This window comes from Orycteropus afer, unplaced genomic scaffold (genome assembly GCF_000298275.1).
Source record: "Orycteropus afer afer isolate SDZICR_OR568_19922 unplaced genomic scaffold, OryAfe1.0 scaffold00359, whole genome shotgun sequence".
Lineage (NCBI taxonomy): Eukaryota > Metazoa > Chordata > Mammalia > Tubulidentata > Orycteropodidae > Orycteropus > Orycteropus afer.
The window spans coordinates 452,154-472,994 of record NW_006921946.1 but is presented as its reverse complement, the minus strand read 5'-3'; the positions used below and the strand labels follow the sequence as shown (position 1 = coordinate 472,994).

General features: G+C 38.5%; 1 protein-coding gene across 1 annotated transcript in view; it reads right to left on the bottom strand.

Moving 5' to 3' along the window:
* Positions 1–266: 266 nt before the first annotated feature.
* Positions 267–20,841, bottom strand: part of CADPS2 (calcium dependent secretion activator 2) — a 420,173-nt gene continuing 399,598 nt past the window's right edge. Inside the window, exons 28-29 of the mRNA XM_042782532.1 lie at positions 6,436–6,540; positions 267–440 (exon numbers count right to left, since the gene is read on the bottom strand). Of these exons, the coding sequence (XP_042638466.1) occupies positions 267–440; positions 6,436–6,540 (279 nt within the window). The remainder of the gene's footprint in view (positions 441–6,435; positions 6,541–20,841) is intronic.

Genomic DNA, 20,841 nt, shown 5'->3' with positions numbered 1-20,841 from the left:
GTGATTACAGAAAAAGAAATATTCAATCTTGAAAAAATAAAAGTTCATCTTCCAATCACAATCAGAGCTAAAACTCATTTTAGGTCACCTGCCAAAGGAGGATGACCTTACCAAAAAAATACTTGGCATTTCCCACTTTGTCTCTAGGTTTGCTTTGTAAAAAGTAGAATGAAACATAAGCATTTACATTTGGTCCAAACAATAAATGTCATTACAAGGACAGGGTACAAATTCAACAATGTCATCCTCTGACAAGCTGGGAGTGATCATCCTTCTTCTTCTTCATCACTGTCTTTCATGGTAATGCCTTGAAGTCCTCCTCCTTCTGAGACGGAGGCTGTGGCCTCCTCTACAGTCAATCGTCTATGCAGAGTGTCATACGTTTTACTGTTCAGGGTTCCTTCCAACACACCCTGCAATCTGAAGTCCCTATAGGTTTTCTGGAGGAAGAAGAGGAGAATTTGCTTAAATAACTTAGATGAAAGTATGTATGGACATATGTCTGTATATATGTATATGTCCTCAGTTGGCCTTTCAAAGATGATTGTGTTATTTATTGTGATGGTCCGCTAATGGATTCAGAATCCTGCTGACTCACAAAAAGCAGTCAGCTTTTTGGAATGAGCATATTCAACCTACAAGAACTGTGACAAGATCAAAATGTTGTGACAATCAGGTGACAGATAAGATTTTCTCCAAAATAGTACTAATGGCACAGAACTCACTATTTGAATAACCTGTAACAGAGGTAAAATTATAGGCTTCTGTATATTTTCAATTTAAGGGAAGCTTAGTTTTCTCATCGAGAAGGCTCTCTTTTATAATGAAGAATATATTTTATAAAATATATTATTCTGGAGGGAGGGGTGTGGGAGCTAGAGAATGAATTCTGTTATCAATAAAAGAAGGTCACACTCTCTGCATCTGTGAATGATAACATTTATTTATACGTATCCTTGGTAAACACTTGTGTATGTCTAACTGTCTACAGGAATTTTGACCTTTACTTTTGAAATTCCCTTGGAATGTGAAGGGCCAAACTCTGGCAGAAAGCTCCCACAGGTGGGATAATAAAGCATGTTTTTACATTTTTTTGTGAAACAGTAAAAGATAATTTGTTGTATTATATGTCAAAAGCAGAACAAATTTTATATTGGTTCCTTTAAAAAAAAAAAAAAAAAAACATACCCACCAAACAAAAAAGTTTCATGGCTTGAAGGCATGTAACTTATAAATCTTCCCTTTCTGTTTAATGCTCTCTGTTTAAAATGCAGTTTTTACACACGATTTCCATGACTAAATGAGACTATTGTTTTTATCACCCACTTTTAAGTAGGAGAAAAATACTTAGAATTAGATAAATGAGGAAACAAAGAACAAAAGCAGATATCTCATTCTGTGGAGGCACTGTGAAGGCCATTTTCAATGCTGAATATCTTTCAAGACTTTTCTACCATCTTTTGTTAGACTTCCAATCATAAGCAGGTAGATTTCAATGTACTGGCCCAAATGTACCAGCACACATCAGTTTGTTACAATTCTGTTCTAAATGATTGCTGGTAGCCACTTTATTTGTTTGCATTTAATAAGTGAAAAAAATCAAATAAGAAGCAAGGAATATTGTACTTCATGGCCCAATATTACAACTCCAATAGCTGGAAATTAACATTAAGGGATGCTTGATTTCACTGAACACGGCAGAAAGAAAACATCATGTTGAGACATCTGAGCTGAAGGGGCTTATTCACATGAGATAGGACGTGTTAATGGATAGTATCTTCATCCCCTCAATATACATGCCTTGCCTACCAACAGACTTATGAGAAGTAGAACAAGGTGGTGGGAACATTGGTATTTTCACATTTTACCTTTCTATTGTCTTCCACCTGACTATGCCCTATGGTATCCTTCTAAGTTTCAGAAGTGATAATATCAATATTAAAGATGATGGATGATTGATATACTTTTTTCATCAGAATAATCATTTGATTAAAAAAAAATCATACTGAAATTCTACAGTATCATGGGCCCATCACTTGTCCCAAAGCAAACTGAACTCTGAGGAACCCTGGAGGATATCTAAGGTCAAACGCTACAAATTTAGATTCGGAGGGCTCTGTATTTCTTCCCTTAAATGGGCAAACCTATACTCATGTAAATATTTATAGTTTATTTTACGGCACATACAATCCATCATTGTCACATTGTCTTTAGAAACAGTTAAGTTTATTATGATTATGGTGATGGTTAAAGCATTTGGCTGCTAACCAAAAGGTTGCCGGTTTGAACCCACCAGCTGCTCGGTGGCAGAAAGATGAGGCAATCTGCTTCCATAAAGATGTGTAGCCTTGGATACCCTATGGGACAGTTCTACTCCGTTCTACGTCAGTATGAGTTTGAATCTACTCAATGTCAGTGGGCTTGGTTTTTGTGATCTGGCTGACATGAAACTTAGGGTAATTTGCATGAGAACTGTGAAGTAACTTTAAAAGGTGAATTTAGTGTAGAGAATCTGGTACCTGGTGTTCACGGTATTATAACCACAGAGGTTTGTGTTCAAGCCTCTAACGGTTTTGTAGTTAGATACAAAATATTTTATGCATATAAAATATCACCCACAGATGATGCATTTAATATAAAGTATTACTGGCCCACTGACAATTATTCGTATTGTATTGGGATCTTACTGGAATGACTTTCCTTAGACTTAGTTTAATTATCACTAAGCTGCCCAGGGCGGATTTGTATTGGGGATTTTTAGTCCTGGTGGCTTTATAATTTAGAATTGCATGTCCTCATTTTATTACCAAGCAGTGATCAGTTAGGTGAGCTGTAGGCAGGTATCCTTGCAATCTCTTTCTCTTCAGAATTCCTAAAATATTAGCACATTATCTTCCGTGGCTTCTACAATGGTCTGCTTGGCTCTGACTTAATAAAAGTGCCTGTCACACAGCGCCACCCACTTGTCTTCTGCCCTCTTAGCAAAAGAGGCAGCTGAGTTCTTGGTAGATGGGTGCCATTGAGTTGATGCTGAGTAATGGCGACCTCAAGTGTTGGAGGCGAACTGCTCCATAGGGTTCTCTTGGCTGTAATCTTCACGGAAGCAGATGTCTAGGTCTTCTGCAGAGCCACTGTGTGGGTTCAAACTGACAACCTTTTGGCTAGCAGGTGAGTGCTTAACTATTGTGCCACCAGGGCTCCTGACTCGTGTTTACTGCTTATAAATACCACACGGCCACTACAGAGAACCCAAATGCATCAGCCATTTTGGTTTCTCCCCTCCCCAAATAAATTATTCTGATGTTAAACTTCACAAGTAACTTCACTGTCCTAAATATTTTATGGAAATCTTACTGGTACTTATTTTCTTAATGATCAACATGAATGAACCAATTAGTGTCTAAGTGTTTTGGTGGCACAAAGTTGGCTTTCATATACATTTTGATGGCATCTGGCTCTTTATAGACATTGAAGAACGGCAATGGTGTGTGAGCAGTAAGGACTACATGCTAGAGGTGAGTAGTTTGGCTCTGGATTATGATGCACTATTCTACCGTATACCTACAGGCTGAGGCTGAGTGATCTGGGTGAAAGGGAAACCTACGTAAGAACCTTCACGATTCTATAAAGGTGTTACTAATAGCTTCCTAAATCCCCTGAAAAATGATCATTATGAACAAAACCACACAGGTTCTAAAGAATGATGATTCTATGTATAAAACTGGTTTAAGTCTGTTTATATTCAAAGAAGGGAAAAAAAAAAGCGAGTAGCACATTAAATTATTAAGTCACCTAGATTTTAATTTTGAAAATAGTAATTTTAAATGATTAAATAAAGCCCTATGACTTGATTCAATGTTTCAGCCCCAGAAAGCACTGGCTGAGCTTGGGGACCTGCTTGTGAAAAGCAAAACAGGAAAAAACATGGAAAGTCAAACATATTTAGGAAATGTAATTTCATATTTATCAGTTTTTTCTGTCAGTAGCCATAATGAAGACTGGCTGAGTTGAGAAAGAGACAGCCTGGCTACCTGGCAGGGAGTGGCTGGTGGGTTTGAACCACCAGCCTTGGGTGTGGCAGGTGACTGCCTTAATCCTGGGGCCATCCCCTAGGGCCATAATGAAGAAGATATTACAATATGAAAATGTTTCATGAAATCATTAATTCTTTTATACCACAATCACTAAGGCTTGATTATTGACTGTAATGACGTATGAAAAGGAATCACTGAAAGAAAACAATGATGGGCTGATAGTTTTAAAAATGAAGATTTTTATTCTAAAAACTACGAGTTTTAACAAGGAATCCTGATGGCGTTGTGGTTGAACACTCAGCTGCTGACCAAAAGGCTGGAGGTTTGAACCCACCAGCCACTCCACAAGAAAACCATGTGGGGTAGACTGCTTCTGTGAAGATCACGGCCTTGAAAACCATATGGGGCAGTTATATTCTATCCTATAGGGGCACTAGGAATTGGACTTGAAGGCAATGGTTTTGGTTTTTGGGTTTAAGAGTTTAACAATCTATCACCTAATACCAGTTCACAGAATACGCAGTTCCTGATATCCTGAATACAGTGGACGTTAGAATGTCAGGCGGAGTCGACGGATCACCAGCTGATGCTAACATTATGCACAGCGCAGACTGCAACTTTATCACATACATGTATTTAGAAGGTGAACGCAGACTAACCTGAGTCTCTTTTATGAAATACAAACCTCATGTGACAGTTCTTCACGTCACAGTTATAGAAACAAGGAAGGAGTAATACAGAAACGAAGTGAAACATGAACGTCTTATACTGTGCTTTCGATTTCTTTGTAAACTAAACAGCACCTGATAAGAAGTGTTCCGGATCAAAGGTATTCTGTCCATTCAAATGTTACGTGAGGTTACGGTGTTAAAAATAGTGGGTGGCTAGACTCTTACTTGCTATTCATGACTAATCATGATTGCTGTTATTTTGATAGCCCTGGTCTATTTCTCTGTGCCAGTAGATTTTCTAATTTCTGACTTTAGAATGAACTTTCCTACTTGTGGGACTTTCTACCCTGTGATAACCTGTGTATCTATGGCACACAAAAAATGTATTCTAATTGGACTGCAGAAACCAAGAGAATGATAGAAAGTATTTGAATGTTCTTTTGATGATATAATACAGTGCTTCTTCTCAAACTATTGTAGTATCAGAATCATCTGGAGGACTTGTTAATATATAGATTGTTAAGCATCCCCGGGGGGTGCTGTAGTTACGCATTGGGCTGCTAATCAAAAGGTCAGTGGTTTGAATCCACTAGCTGCTAGGTGGAAGAAAGACGTGACATCCGCTTCTGTAAAGATTTACAGCCTTGGAAACGCAACTGGGGTTGCTGTGAGTTGGAATTGACTCAGTGGCCATGGCTTTGGTTTGGAAGCCTCATCCTTAGAATTTCTGATTCTGTAGGTTTGGGGTGGGGACCAAGGATTTGCATTTCTAACAAGTTCCCAGGTGATGCTGATAATGCTAGGCCACTAATGATACACTGAGAACTACTGTGTATGTGTTTGTGTGTGCTCTTATATATGCGTGTGTATATACATTCATTTACACCATTATTTGATCAGTGTTATCAAAATGAAAGTAAAGATCATCTGTTAAAAGGAACAGCTGATTCTCATAGCTTAAAGCAGTATTTTCTTTTTCTACCATAGGTTGAATTTGTCTACAGTTTTAAGAAAAGGTTGTATTTGGGGTGAATGTGTTACCAGTGGAATTTATAGTGTGGAAAATTACGTTGAATCACTATATTATTTTAAAGTCCCTAATCACTAACTACAACACATAGTTACTACCTTTTCTCTTGAAGATCAAAAGTCTAAATGTCTTTGCTGAGCTGGCACGACATCTATGTTAGTAGTTTTGAATGGTCTCTGACATTCAAATTGATCATATCTTACATATAAGAGAGAGTGTGCTTCTGAAAGAACTCAGGAGTGACAATGCTCATTTTAGGATACAATCAAATGCTGAGACCCACCTTATTCTATCAGCAAAAGTAGTTAAAAAAAAAACTCTCACAATGATACATGATCCTACAAATGTGAAAGATGTGCATTGTGAGAAAACATTTCTATACTTAAGAAAATTAGTACTTAGTTATGGTGGGCCTATGACATTCAGGTATACGTGCTACAGGTTCACATACATTATCTGAAAATGTGCTTACTTGCTAATAAAACATTTTTTAATTTATTAACAAAAACACAGACCATTCTGGTTATTCAGTAACCTAACTAAAAGCCGAAGTAAACAATAGAAAAATCACTGCTAGGGAGCAATACTTCTTAAGCACAAAACTTACGTTCCCTCACAGTTAAATCAAATACACTTGTCTTGCATGTCAATTATTCTTTATAGCTTGGTGGGCAAGCACATCTAAACACATTTTGTTTACCTTCACAATCTTGATGAGTGTCTTCAGTTGGTAAATATGAAGCTGAAGGTCTAATCTATCAGCCAACCACACGCAAATGACTTTCATGGAACTGCTGTACCATTGCTAGAGAGAAGGATCAGGGCAGAAAGGGAGGAGACAAAAAAGAAAACAAGTTCGGCAGTGTTCATTTAACAGATTCGGTAATGAGAGGGCAATGAAACACTCCGAGACGACCACAGATCAGCACTTGAAGTCAATAATGCTATAATTTCCTGTTAACAGAACTGTATGTTTTGCTAGAAAATCTGCTAAATTGACCTAGTCTGTTCTTTACATGAATTAACATTATAGTCTTGCAGCTGTAACATATTCATGGGGAACTGTTTTTGCACTTGCAGCCTAGTGACCTGCTTTGTAATTTGTGGGTAACAGTGGGCACTAAATACATGTTATGGGACTGAAAAGACAGCCAAACAGCAGGACAAAATCGGAAAATTATTTCAAAGCACAATTTCCTATTAACCTGCATGTTATATGAAAATCAATGAGCAAATGCTTTATTCCTCAAGACACGAGTCAATGCCCAGAAATAAGATTTTAAAGGAGTAATGGCAAAAATAAATAAGTAAAAACAAAAACAAAAACAAAACCCTGTAGCTTACAAAAGAGTAACCCTCAATCAGACCTGTACCTACTACTGGTTGGTAAGTATTTGCCGAGATGTTTTAAAACCATTCAATACTACTTATTCAGATCTCAGGAAGAAATATCATCAAAATGGAATACTTGTCTTATAAGAATCACGAATCAGATGTCAGTTGGTCAGATTATGAAAGGAAAGGATCTGTTTTATTTTTCAGAGTTTGATTTTGGGAGGGTTCAAATCTTTGCACTGTTTTTTATGATTCTCATGAGGGAAAAACTGAAATTCTTCTCATGTAGTTTTATGCTCCTCTACAGTGTTTGTGAGCATAGTAAAAGAGGAAATTGTGTTCCAATATTCAAAAAAGGCCATCTGCCACTAGTGGTGACGTTTCAAGGGATCTGGTGATGATGTGCTGGAGCTAGGCTTAGGGAGTATCGTAAGAATAATGCTACTTGTTTGCATAACAGTGAGAAGTACCAGAGTCCAGAATGCACTCGAGAAATGAAAAAGTCTGTTAAAGAGAAGAGATGTTCGTGCCTTGTTACATAAACATAGTGAAGTTACAGATCACACCCGTGTATGCACATGTTATTAGGTATTCAAACACAGAAAAAGAATCTTAAAAATTTTTTTTTCTCCACAGCATAAAACAGAAAATTCATTTGCTAAGAAAAATCTCTAGTGATATAAGTCTGAAATTCATTTGGATTTACTTTTATTAACATTCTAATAAAATTTAGTGTAATAAGAAATGATCTTTAAAGTATAAATTTAAAAATAAATTAGTTTCACATTTCATCACACTCATTTATGTTAATTTATTAGTATACTGAACATACATGTATAAAATGAGATAAACTATTTACAAGGAATTACTGGTTTACTAAGTACTACATCAAATGACAAATGAAAACTTCAGGCTTTTCAAATGCAGGATATAGACCACGGTATTTTCAAATGTTATTCACGTACCTAATTTTGCTCCTTACTAACAATTACTTCCCTAATTTGTTAAAAGTAGAATAAATGATAAGTTTTAAAGAATAAGACACCCACACTGAAAATAAGTAGTTAGTGAATTCAGCACTTCAGCTGACCTGTTGTATCTCAAAATCCCTTACTCACTTTATTTTCTGACATTACTTAAATTCAGTACTTTCCAATTTCAAAAAGTGTATAGTCTCAACTCCTTGAGCTCTATTTTAACACAGGTAAAAAATAGACAGGGACTGGGGATAATGAACACGAGCTTACTGAATTACGACCCTTAGCCCATACCACTCTCTATGTAATTTGAAAGCTAAAATGCAGTCCAAATAGCGACTCTTAAAAATTACCATCCTTCTGAAGGAGATGATGAATTTTTCTTTTTTGATGGGGGGCAGAAAATATTACCTTATACAAAGTGTAGCATAACATACTACTTAACTGTTAGACTATGAAGCCTATGAATTGGAGGAAAATGAAAACACTTTCTTAAAATTCCTCCTTATGTTTATGCTGTTAAAATTACTCGATACCTTCATGTTCTTAAAAAATTCCTGATATAATTTAAAATTAATTTAACTTCATTTTATTGTGACACGTAAATGATGCTAACGATTAAGTGATCATAAAGAAAATAACAGATAACACAGAAATTATTCTTACCATAACTTCTGGAACACAATGCCAAAATCACAGTTTTAGAGAAAAATAATTTGGGAACAAAATGACCTAAAGTTAACCATAAAAACAGAGGAAAGAGAAGTATCATTAAGGAAAATGCTTATGCAATGTTAATGCCCTCTTACTCTGAATGCAAACGGATTATTTGGTAAGACAAATTCTGTAAGAAAAAATATTCCATAAGAATATGTATATGTATGTGTATATATATATATATATATATATATATATATATTTAGGTCCGCAAGTTACAGCATTTGGAGGAAGCATTTCAGCTAAATCAAGCAAATAATTAAGGAAATACAGCAGCTTCATGTCCCTTAGCCCAGAGTTTATGCTGCCACTAGGAATGTGCTAACAAAAAAAACCCTGCCAGGACTGCTGCTTCCTTGAATATGGTGAGACACTTACACACACAAATAAAAACACACACATATCCCAAAGAGACAAAAGCACTGAACAGAAACCTAGCATCTTCCTATTTCTAAGGCTGGAACGGGTAGGTCCCTCTTTTAGGTGTTGAAATAGGGCAGATCCCTGCTTTTTGTCATGGGAAAGCAAATCAGAGGTGGGCGAGCCTTTTCTCCCACCATAGCCAATGCCACGCAACCCAACCCAACCCAAACAAACAACCCAAAAGGGTGAATGTGCCGTGAACTCTGAATGTTCAGAAGACCTCTTTTCATTTTGGAAAAGTTAGTTTTACGAAACAACTTAGGTAACTCTTCACTTTTCCCCTGCGGGCGGGGGGTGGTGGTGGAGAGGAAGAGGTGCTGCAGCCTCCACTGACGTCACCGGACGGCGTTCCTGTTTCAGTCTTTGCTTTGGTCTATACAGGAGTAAAGCGGTAAGCAGATAGCATACTTTTTTTTTCTCCCTACACCAGTCCATGACAGCAGCCTACCACTTTAACAATAAAATACGTGTTTTTTTCTTTTTGTGGTAAATTCAGCTCCTGTAAGGGCATGCATTACTCACTTCATTTTCTTGAGATACCTCTTTTAAAGCAAAAATAAAAGAGAAGGAAAGGCCAGGGTTGACTCTGTGAGACCCCTGTATTTATTCACACTTATTGTGCATGACTGTAGACTGGTAAATCATATTAGCGGCCCGTCTCCCCATCAAGCTGCTACTTGCTTCCCAGCCCGGAGAAGGTTCAACAAATCAACAGGAGCACGGAAAACAGAACATCAGTCTAATCTAGTGTTTAAGGTGAAGTTTTCAAACCCAATCTAAGAAGATCTTTAGAGCAAGCAACAAGCTGAAGGGCTCAGAAGGTGGTATTGACAATGAAAGAGTGTGGAAATACTGGGAAGCTCGGCACTTGTGCATTTTTTAATAACAAGAGGGTCAACAAGGACACAGCTCCCTCAGTGCCAGGAGTTTCCACTGACTATGGAAATTGCCACACCAGGGCTATCAACGCTTGCAGTTCATCAGCTTTCTTAAACACCCTGAACCCCCTCAGTGGACCTTTAGTCTTGAATTAACAAACCAAAGCAATGAAAGAGGGTGCAGTCTGAATGGCCGGCATTGATCCCCAACTGTGTCAGCACTGCTACAGGCCCTGAAAAACTCTCCCCATTGTCAATAGAAATTGACAAACCTCCTCTCCTAAATAGTGCAGCTGAGCCGGGCGGGATCCACGCAGCTGTAAAGGGCTCTGTTCCTGGGGCCCAGGAGCATTAACAATGGAACAAGCATGAGCTCTTTGTCAGTCCCACACTCGGCAATTTTCTAACAAGGATTAAAGTTGTTTCTCCGCAGTGCTGGTGAAAGGAGATTTAGCAACATACCGTGCTTTCTTCATGCAAGTTAAAGAGAAGTAGTTAAGGAATTTCATTATTCTGTTGGCTAGTGGCAATACAAAACAAATATATTCAATATTCACAATTCCCTGGCTCGCCTAATTTATAACATTTTGAGGATGATTCAATTAAATATAACACTTATCGCCTGAAAACAAGCACTTCACGGTTATTTTGGAAGTTTTATTATCAAACAGTCCAGCTGCTGGCCACATGGAACGAGGTCTCAATACATACTAATGCACAATGCCTTTAGACCCTCTGTGGCTGGGGCTCCCAAATCCAAATCACAAGCCCACATAGGGCTTCTGCGTGATTTCTGTCAAACGCGGCTCCTGATGATGGCGGCAAGCTGCAAATTGCAGCTTGCCAGGGAGCAAACCTGGGATCCATTTTCTACTGAAGTGTTTTAACTTTTTATTATTATGAATCGGTACAGCTAGTTGATACATTTTCATCCTTCCTCAGCTATGGCTGTCGCAAGAGGTGGAGAGCAGAAGAAAACCAAAATCCAACAACACTTCTTTACTGCACTAAGACGTGGAATGACTAAATGCCCACAGTATACATATTAATTTATTCCTCCGTTTATTTCAACAGAAGCCGTCTGTTTTCTAAGAGCTGAGTCACTAGAAAATCTCATTTTGACAAACATGTACCTTTTAAATAAGTTGAACTGAATGGAAGAACAAATTATATTTCTGAGATACAGAGAGTTTTGATAGGTTTGCTAAACATCAGTGATCCTTTAGGATTATTTAGTAGCTTTAGAGACTAACACAACATTTATGTCCCACAATTTCACCAGACTATTAAAAAGCAAATGTAAATATTTCATTATATCTTGAGTGTTCCTTTTATCAACAATGTATCTACTTAGTATAACTAAATCCATAGGATCAATTTCACTTGCTCTCCATTTCTATAAACTAAAATGCAAATTCTGTATTAACTGATTCAATAAAATCAACTCCCCCACCCCATTCAAGGCGTCCCACTGAAACTATCTTACACTTGGTTCTGAAAAGAGATCCAAAAATACAATGAAAGTTTTAAGAGTGATTTTTGTTGTTGTTGGACTGGGATAGCATTAAGGGCTGCATTTAAGGAAACACTGACACTAGCATATTACGGTTAAAAATTCAGGAAGTGTTCAACCCAACTTACACCTATCAACGTTCCCGGCTAGACCCAGAGATATTCAGAGATCATGATGGAAAGGCAGAGTCCTGCAACTAGACATGGCTGTCCACACACCAGACAACATGAATGCAGACGTGGCCAGGGGGGTGTGTTGGCTCTTCTTTCACTGTTAACTGTTTGCCTGACTGAGCCCTCACTTGCCTTCTCTATGCCTCAGTTTTCTTATCTGTAACTTCAGAAGTAGATTATATAAGTCTTGCTTTAAAATAATGAGATTCTTTCGCGGTACAGAAATACAGGGAGTATGACTGGAAATAATATAGTCTGTGATTCCTGTAAAAAAGAAGCTAAAAGTAAATTGTCATTCTTTTCTTATTCCGCTTAAGCACAGCTTTCTTCTTTCAGGATAAAGAAAGATCCGTGTCTGGAGTTCTAGAACTTTCTATAGACTGATTTTTAAAAAACAGATTTGTTTTGGGCTGTTCATGAAGTAGACACACAATATAAAAATGAAACAATAAATTGCCACAAGGAATGAATGAAATTATAATGAAGGTACAATTTATTCTTATTACTATCATTATTATAATGAATTCTGTGTATAAAGGATTGGAAAATTTCTTATCCTTCATGGGAAGTTCAAGTGTGTCAGTTAAATTTCATTTCATTCTTGCAAGCACTTTGATGAGGTATATTTTTCCTATTTGTATATGTGGAAACTGAGTTCAGTATGTAGGTAAGACTTTTGATTAAGCAATGTACTTAATCTAGTTTATATAACAAGTGTAAGGAGCAGGGTTCTGATGTCTGCCTTCTATCTGCTCCAGAGTTTGTGCTTATAACTACAAGGTTATTCCATTTCCCTCTAAAAAACAATCGGACTTCTTTCCCCTCAATACATCTCTAATTTTTTAAGGACTGTTTAATGTTTCTAGCAGACAACTAAGAAAACCACCTCTACTGTTCCTGGTGGTTACTGACGGCCATCTTACCACAGGGGTGTCAGCAGTACCAGAGACACCTATTCATTGTCACCAAGAAGCCCAACAAATTTTCTTGCCAGTTGAAGCCATCCACATTTACAAAAACTAAAGATATTTGTTAGCCATCTATAAGCTCTCTGAAAAGCCATACTCTCTGTTGGAGGACCAGTCAGACAGCCACGACATCACGCATCTCTCACATGTCCTCTTTCTCAGGCTCCTTTCATGGTGCCTTACTCCCTAATGCTCAGGAGTGTGGGGAAGGATGTCAACATAACAGAACAGTGCAGTGTGGGAAAAAAACAGTCCTGTTTCATCTGTAGGGGAACTCAATCCACACACTCAGCTTTGTTTTGTAATTTACTTTTTAACTACAGTCCAGAGAAGCACTTGATTTGTCTTCTGTGTTCAATAAATTCGTATTCAGGAATCAGTGTTAACTGTATGAGGAAGTCTGCACATGACAGCTCATGAACACTATGATGGCTGCTAAAAAAGAGAAAGCATAAAAAGTGCTAACATAGGAGGGTCGGCATATAGTAGGTACCTAATAAATGCTTGTTGCATGCTGAAAAACATTCTTATTCTTTGAAGTTCTATACTTTCTTTTCATTAAAAAAAAAATGCATGAATAACCAAGGTCTTTCCAGATAAACTGGATCCTCTTCTGTTACATAACAGAATAAGTTATATAACAGGATAAACCCACTGTATCGAGCTGATTATGACTCACAGTGATCCTATAGGACAGAGCAGAAATGCCTGACAATCCTAGGCTGCAATCTTCATGGAAACAGACTGCCCATCTTCCTCCTGGAGTGGCTGAGGGGTTCAAACTGCCGACCTTCTGTTGGCAGCTGAGCTCTTAAACCATTGAGAGCTGTATGAGCTGTTTTCCACTTACTGCTATTTCATTAATCCAGGATTTCTTTCATTTCCAAAATGTCTTGAAAGTAATATTAAACTACCTATCTTTCTCCATGCTACCTGGAGGGCATTAAAATCAATACTGTTGTTTATTATTCATTATCAAGTAGATAAGTGCTTCAGTAAGTTTATTCTGTGCTTCTTTCTCTGGTGCTAAGAACATGAGTAGGAGTTCTGGTGGTGCAGTGGTTAAAGCATTCAACTGCTAACCAAAAGGTTGATGGTTCAAACCCACCAGCTGCTCTGCAGAAGAAAGATGACACAGTCTGCTTCTGTAAAGACTTCCAACCTTGGAAACCCTATGGGGCAGTTCTACTCTGTTCCCATAGGGTCATTACAACTTGGAATGAACTTGATGGCAGTGGGTCTGGTGTGGTAAGAACACTAGCGATTACAAAGTGGAAATTTCAGATAATCAGTTGGTCTTCCGTTCTGTGCTTAATAACAAATGGTGGGATGCCGACTGGTTTGGCTGCTCTTTTGACTAAAATGACCAAAGAATGATTTGGCTGAATCAATAATCTAGGATCTCTATAAAAAGAAATAGAATTTTAAGACTCCTGGGAGTGCTATCAGATGGCACACTTTTTTTTTTTTTTTTTTTGAGAGAAAACCTGGGTTGGGAATAAGTGATGTCACTTTCCATATTAAAACAGACAACAATCATTCCAAAATTATTTTCCAAGAGTGATTAAAGGACTGAAGTTAGTAGCTACCTTTCCCCTTTGCCACTCACAGTATACCCCCAGGTACCATTTTTAATAACAACAACAAAAGATCTAAAAAAAAAATATTACACAATGTGATATATACCTGTCTCAACAGGCTGTGATTATCCAGAAGCTAGCAATAGAGTCTTGCTTTTATTGATACCTCCAGCTCTTACCAAAATATCTGGCATAGAGCACACGACGCCTATTTGTTGAAGGATTGAAAGTTTCTAAATATTTGGAAATATAATATGCTATTGATGTGTGTGTGTGCATGCGTGCGTGTGTGCATGCAGGGCATTTTTTCAGTAGAAAAGAGATAGATGAATACCAGAATCCAGATCCACTGTTGACTTGAATCTCATGTTTCATTAATAGAAAAATAATTGAAAAGATGCTAAAGTTGTAGAAATCACAGAAAAGTAAACAACTGTATTTGGCTAAAGAAATTTAACACAGCAATAAAGTGGACCTTAAAAGATGACAGTTGAATATCACGTAAGCTGATGAATGAACCAAGGAGAGAGTGCTGTAAATTAGTGAATTCCCATGTCTAATATATGGGGAGCTCTGGTAGCGTAGTAGCTAAGACACTTGCCTGCTAACCAGACGGCTGACGGTTCAAACCCACCAGCCACTCCTCGGAAGGAAGGTTAGGCAATCCTACTTCCGTAGTGATACTGCCTCGGAAACCCAAGGAGGGGTCGCTATGAGTCGGGGCCGACTCGACGGCACACAACAACAATATGAGTGTCACCATATCTGGATGTCCACATACATAAGCATACACATAACGACAGGGTTACACTCTGTTCAGATGTCCCTGTGCTCTGTGCTTGGCCTGCCCTCCACAGCTGTCACCCAGCAGGAAGCTCTCTCTCCAGCACATCCTCTGGGGGATGGTACCCACCCTGGGGGCCGCCTGGGGCCCATCTCCCGGTACAGCTGGACACAGCTGCCTGTGCGTTTTTACCATTAAGCAATACATCCTGGGTGCCTTCTGCTTGTTGGCTTGTGGGCTGTTCTTAAAGAAAGGCAGAAAAATCCTGTTGCTTCGGCAATGCCGACTTCTTCCCGAGGGAACGTGAGAGCTCTCCCGGGAGGCAACGTAAGCCCAGCTTCTGAGCAGAGAACCCAGGAAGGGTGGAGAGGGCGAGAGAGCGCTTCTCTCCCAGCCATGATATCTGCTGTCAGAAGCATGAGAGCCGTTTCAAGCACTGCGTTGGCTTTAACGTTTGGCAAGTTTCAAATCGTCATCTATTTAAAAAAGGGTACTGGATTTTAGTTTCCATAGAGTTCTGTTTGGAAACAAAATCTGTTGATTTTCATTCTGCAGATGACGAAATGGAACTTTTTCTTTTTTCAGTGGAAATCAACTCCTTTCCATTTAAGCAACAGAATGTAAGCTTCTTTATGGAAGGGACTTTCTCTTGTTTAACATTTGATTCCCAGCCCCTCACATAGTGTGTGGTTTTTAGAAAATGTCCAAAAAATATTGGTTGGATGAATAAATGATTATTAAGAGTTTTCATTTCCTATTTAATTAGAGTCCTACTGTGTCACTGTGACAGAGATACCTAAGAAGGTGACACAAAACCAGTGTCCAACCTTTTAATTAAACATACAGCTCCATTCCTTACTATAGTGATTGAGTGGTGAACTGGTTTTGTTTTCTAGCCATTATGCATCGAAAACTTCAACTGAATGAATGTTCTACATCAATAAATATATACATTATATGAGTGTAAAACAGGTAGTAACTGAGTGGAATGTCAACAAAAGGAAATATGGGGACTACATGGGAACACATTTATGGAGCTCCAGAGAATGAAGCATATGAGAAAATGAGGGACCAGAAAGCATAAGGCATATGGCTTCAAGGAATCTCGCTCAGCCACATTAAAATACTGCATCCTATTCCCAACCCTAAACCCTAAGCATGACGAAGAACACTTTGAGAAGTTTCAAAGGACAGACACAAAGATGATTAAAGGGCTAGAAAGAGGGGCCTATGAAGAGAAGTTAAACAAATAGGGATTATTTATGCTGGAGTAGACAGGTATGACAGGGCCTTAATAACAGTCTTCATATATAAGAAGGATTAGTCCCCAGAGGATGCTGATGACCTGTTTTTTGTTCTCCATGAGGGGAAAAGAGGAAATGGACTTTTTCTTTTTTTTAAAAAAAAACAACAAAAAAAACAGCATGAAGAATTGAGATAAGGTAGGGGTTAGAATTATCTTTCAAACAAAACATTTTACCTGCATTAAGACAGTAATATTGAGATGGTGTCTTGCCTAGGGTGGGGCTGAGGTCAGGTCACTGTGTAGAGTTTAGGTGTTGGGAAAGCTCTCTGGAAATTGTACTTTTATGTAATTTCCTCCCAATGCATTTAATAACCACGTCTAAGTGACGGTTTTGCTATAATAGCTTCTTCTTGACACAGATTCCAACCCCCCAAGCTAGACTCAGTAGTGGAGACCTGACTGCTACTCCTATGCCCACTTGTGAATGATGCCAACCTGTAAAGGGGGCTGCAAGGCAGCCTTGCAGGGAGGAGGCTGGCAGCAGGGAGGGATGTGCCCAAGGCTAATATAGAAAATGGTCTCGAAGCTGTGTGCTTGTCATCTGCTTGTGAGGCTAGGGCTGAGGGGGAGGAGGGCAGCAGCTATCACTCCTCTGAAAACACTGCACTGGTCAACTGACTGGCAGAGAGGTTGCTCTCAGGGGATGCTGTTCTTTCTCTCCGGCTTTCCCATTAATAAGTCACTGGCGACCAGTTGCAGTGCAGGCATTCGAATTCACCGAGGAGACGACAGGCTCCACATGGAGGAGCCAGAATTTCCAGGCCATCTTAAAGGGGACAGTGGCCTGAAATCAATACAAAATAACTTCTGAAATGCTCAACCTGTTGCTGCGAATCATTTCAAGTGTCTTTTATCTAAGTATTGGGAGAGAGAGTTCTAACATCTTCAGTGAAAGTCCTCGTTCCTGGCTTGGGTGGATGAAATGCAAACACACTTGTGCATTTGGGGTTTAGAAGAATTTCTTGCTTTAAATCAAGTTCTGCAACCTTGCATTTTATCAAGGACAGTTTTACCATTGCTAAGAGAGCTTAGGTGACCGACAATTTTGCTTTTTCCCTATTCAAGCACAAAAACCCCAGATCAGTTTGCATGGGGCTTTTTTTTTTTTAAATTCAGAGCACCATCAAAGGTGAGTTAAGGCTCCGGTGGAAATCTAAAGAGCATCAGCAAGCTAAGCACTGCTCAGCTTTTGAATTGCTTTTCTACTTCTCAGTTCTTTTAAATGGTTTTCTATGGCAGGAACATTTTTCTTAATTAGTCACAGCTAATTAGTGTTCTGGCATAGACAAGTAATCAGAAATGTCAGAGCTGCAAGGCTACATCTCCCTAATCCTTTGATAATAATTTAGCCTCCTGGGAGGGCCCCAAGCTGCGGTAAGTAGTGACTGACAGTAAGGCAAAATTAGGTGGGCAGCAGACCATTAGGATAGAAAAATAAAAAGCACTACCAAATCCTGCTGAGCACCATCAGGCAACTAACGGCACTGCCAGATGAGGTGCCTGTTTAAGCCTGTGTTGTTAATTAGCTGATTCTACCAGACCTGCCACATATGTCCAGGTACCTCATGCAAAGATGTGTATTTCTGGGAATGTGCCAAATGACAATTGTGTTGCACGATCACATTTCAAGAATCGAAGGAAGAAGTCCACATAGTTCTTGAAGATTCTTTTGAATTATCAAAGAAATAAGATCAACAAGCTACAATACCTTTTCTCGTTGAGTTTCTTTTAGGCAATTAGGCACGCTTATCTCAAGTTTCGCGGGTTTTAATTCACCAACAGCTTAGATTCAAATGAGGGCCGTTGGCCTCTCCGCACCGCGTCTCGACTTGCCGGAGCTATTTTGGCACACACCATACATCAAAAGTAGAGCCTTTTGCAAATTCTTACACTTATGAATAATAACTTCATGTTAAAATAAGGATTATTAACTAAAATAAACCAGACAGTTGTAATTTGAGAGCAGACATTTTAAAGAGAAACATTAAACTTTGAGGGGAAAAAATAGTCAAGAAGAGGAAGCTCTGCAGGGGATGTACGGAGGCAGATGAAACAACACGGAGGCCAGGTTTGCCTACTTTTCAAAGAGGTCAGAGAACCTCCATGGGAGTCCACCTCTTACCACTGTAGGTGAAAGAAAGCATTTTCCACCTACAGTTTTTTAAAAAGGTAACATCTGGAAAACAATGTGCTAAAGGATCTTAGTAACACAGTGTTAAAAAGCGTGAGATGAATAAGACGTAATTGTACAACACACATAAAAAGCAGATTAGTCAAAGTTGCTTTATCTACCTTTTGTACTGAATGAGGTATTAGGACACACAGCACAACCACGTATAGAAATAAATTCCCTCTGACAGCCTCAAGTATATCACTGAATTTCAAACACCCACCCTTTTCTATGAATGGAAAAGCAAGCCAGTATTTATGACATGGTAATAATACAAACATTTAATTCTGAGTGTTGACGGGAAAGTTATGATTGGGTGGAATGGGCTAACGGTTTATGTTTTACATGTGGATTCTTTTCTATAGAAACAAACCCCTAAAAGATAGAAACTACTCTGCCAAGGCAATCTGGAATAATGTATGTTGTCTACCTAACTTCGGAAAGTGAAAGATCACTGAAAAGAGGTAAACTGCCATTTTTAAACTGACAGCCACATGTCACAGAATATGTCTATAGTACTGAATTACCAGAAATGCAAGATAAGGAAAATCTGCTTAGCTTTCATCATAGTGGGTTCTAGCCAACATATGTAATAAAGAAGGCTGATTCCATACACAGAGAAAGTCACAAAGAATGAATCTTCATGGACGTAGATTGCCCAGTCTTCCTTCTGGACTGAGAAGCAGTGAGCTCTAAATATGCATTACTGAGCATACAGTAAGCAGCACTCACCCTCCCACAGCAAGGCCATTTATGTACCTGGGTGGTGGTGGGGGGAAATCTTATACTAGGACCAGTTTTCAGTGTTAAAAGTTGCAAATTATGCAGTTATGACACCAATCCCAAATACAAAATCTTAGATCAGAGGAAGAACACTTAAAAAACTCGAACTTTCTGGGGGGGAAAAAAAAGATTCTAGAGACATTGCAGGCTCTCACTGTGATAGAATGGCTATTCACACGCCGCCTGTGGTGGAAGAGGGAGGGTTTTGAAGTTCAGAGTTCCAGCTCTGAGGAAAAGGGCTTTTTCCTAAGGGGGGAGTAGTCTGAAAAACTGACCATTTATTAGTAGACATCTGCAGCAGAACTAACTAGCTCTGGTGGCGCTGTGGTTAAAGCACTGGGATTCTAATGCAAAGGTTGGCAATTCAAACTCAACAGTCACTCCATAGGAGAAAGATAAGTCAGTCTGCTTCTGTAAAGATTTACGGCCTTGGGAACCCTATGGGGTGAACCTATTCTGTCTTATAAGGTCACTATGACTTGATGGCCGTGGGCTTTGGTGGTGAATCTTTCTGCATCATGCATTTTTCTCCAATTACATTTTAAATGTTATCTCACATTATATGGATTAAACACTACTATCAAGCAAGTATTATTTATTTGACTTTATAAAGTATGTATTATGTAAGAAAATTTTATCTAGCAGATATTTGTATCTATGCTTTGTTGACTCCAAATATTCTTGGGAAACGAACATTTCAATAAACCAAGCCTTTAAGTCAGTTAAGAACGGTAGTGATGCTCTTACCAAGGAAGAAAAAACTCTTGCATCAGAAAGCTTTGGCCCTGCCATGAAACATTCAACATTTTACACATTTCCTCCTGTCCTTATTTGGGAGTTCAGAGGCAAACAGGTACAAGCAAGTGCAAAATTAGTTTCATTTTCAGAAGCATGTTCACTTGCATTATTGTCATTCTTCTTTTTATCTCAGCACATATCTTTAAATGGCCACTGAACTAACTTATATAGTCTAGGTCAATTTGACTTAAAATGTTTCATTTCATTTCTTTACTGAAAAGTGAGAATTCTTCTCATGGAAAGTTCTGTGAAATTAATCCTTTATAAAAACAGTGTTTGGATGAATGTAATCGATTAACTATCATTTAAAGAATTACTTTTAATTTTACAAGACATCATAACAATATTTTAAAAAGTCTCGTTGAGATGAAACGCCTCAACAATTAAACATTTAATCAGCTTTTAACACAAGAGAATGTTTAATCTCCATGATTTACCAATTAAATGCTGCACCCTGATGTGTCTTCAGCAACATGAGAACTAAAACGAGATTCTTTCAAAAAGACTCAAGAAGGACACTGTTCAATGCAGGCACAAAGGTGTAGAGAGTTAGGCAGGTTTAGTGTCTGTCCTGGAAAATAAGTAGTGCTTTGCTCAGCCCCCAACTGCACTGTCATTGTAACATTCCTGGGCATCAGGAAATGATTCAGGAGGGTGCACTTTTGACAATCACTGTGCATCTCCATCTTGACTTCTGAAAC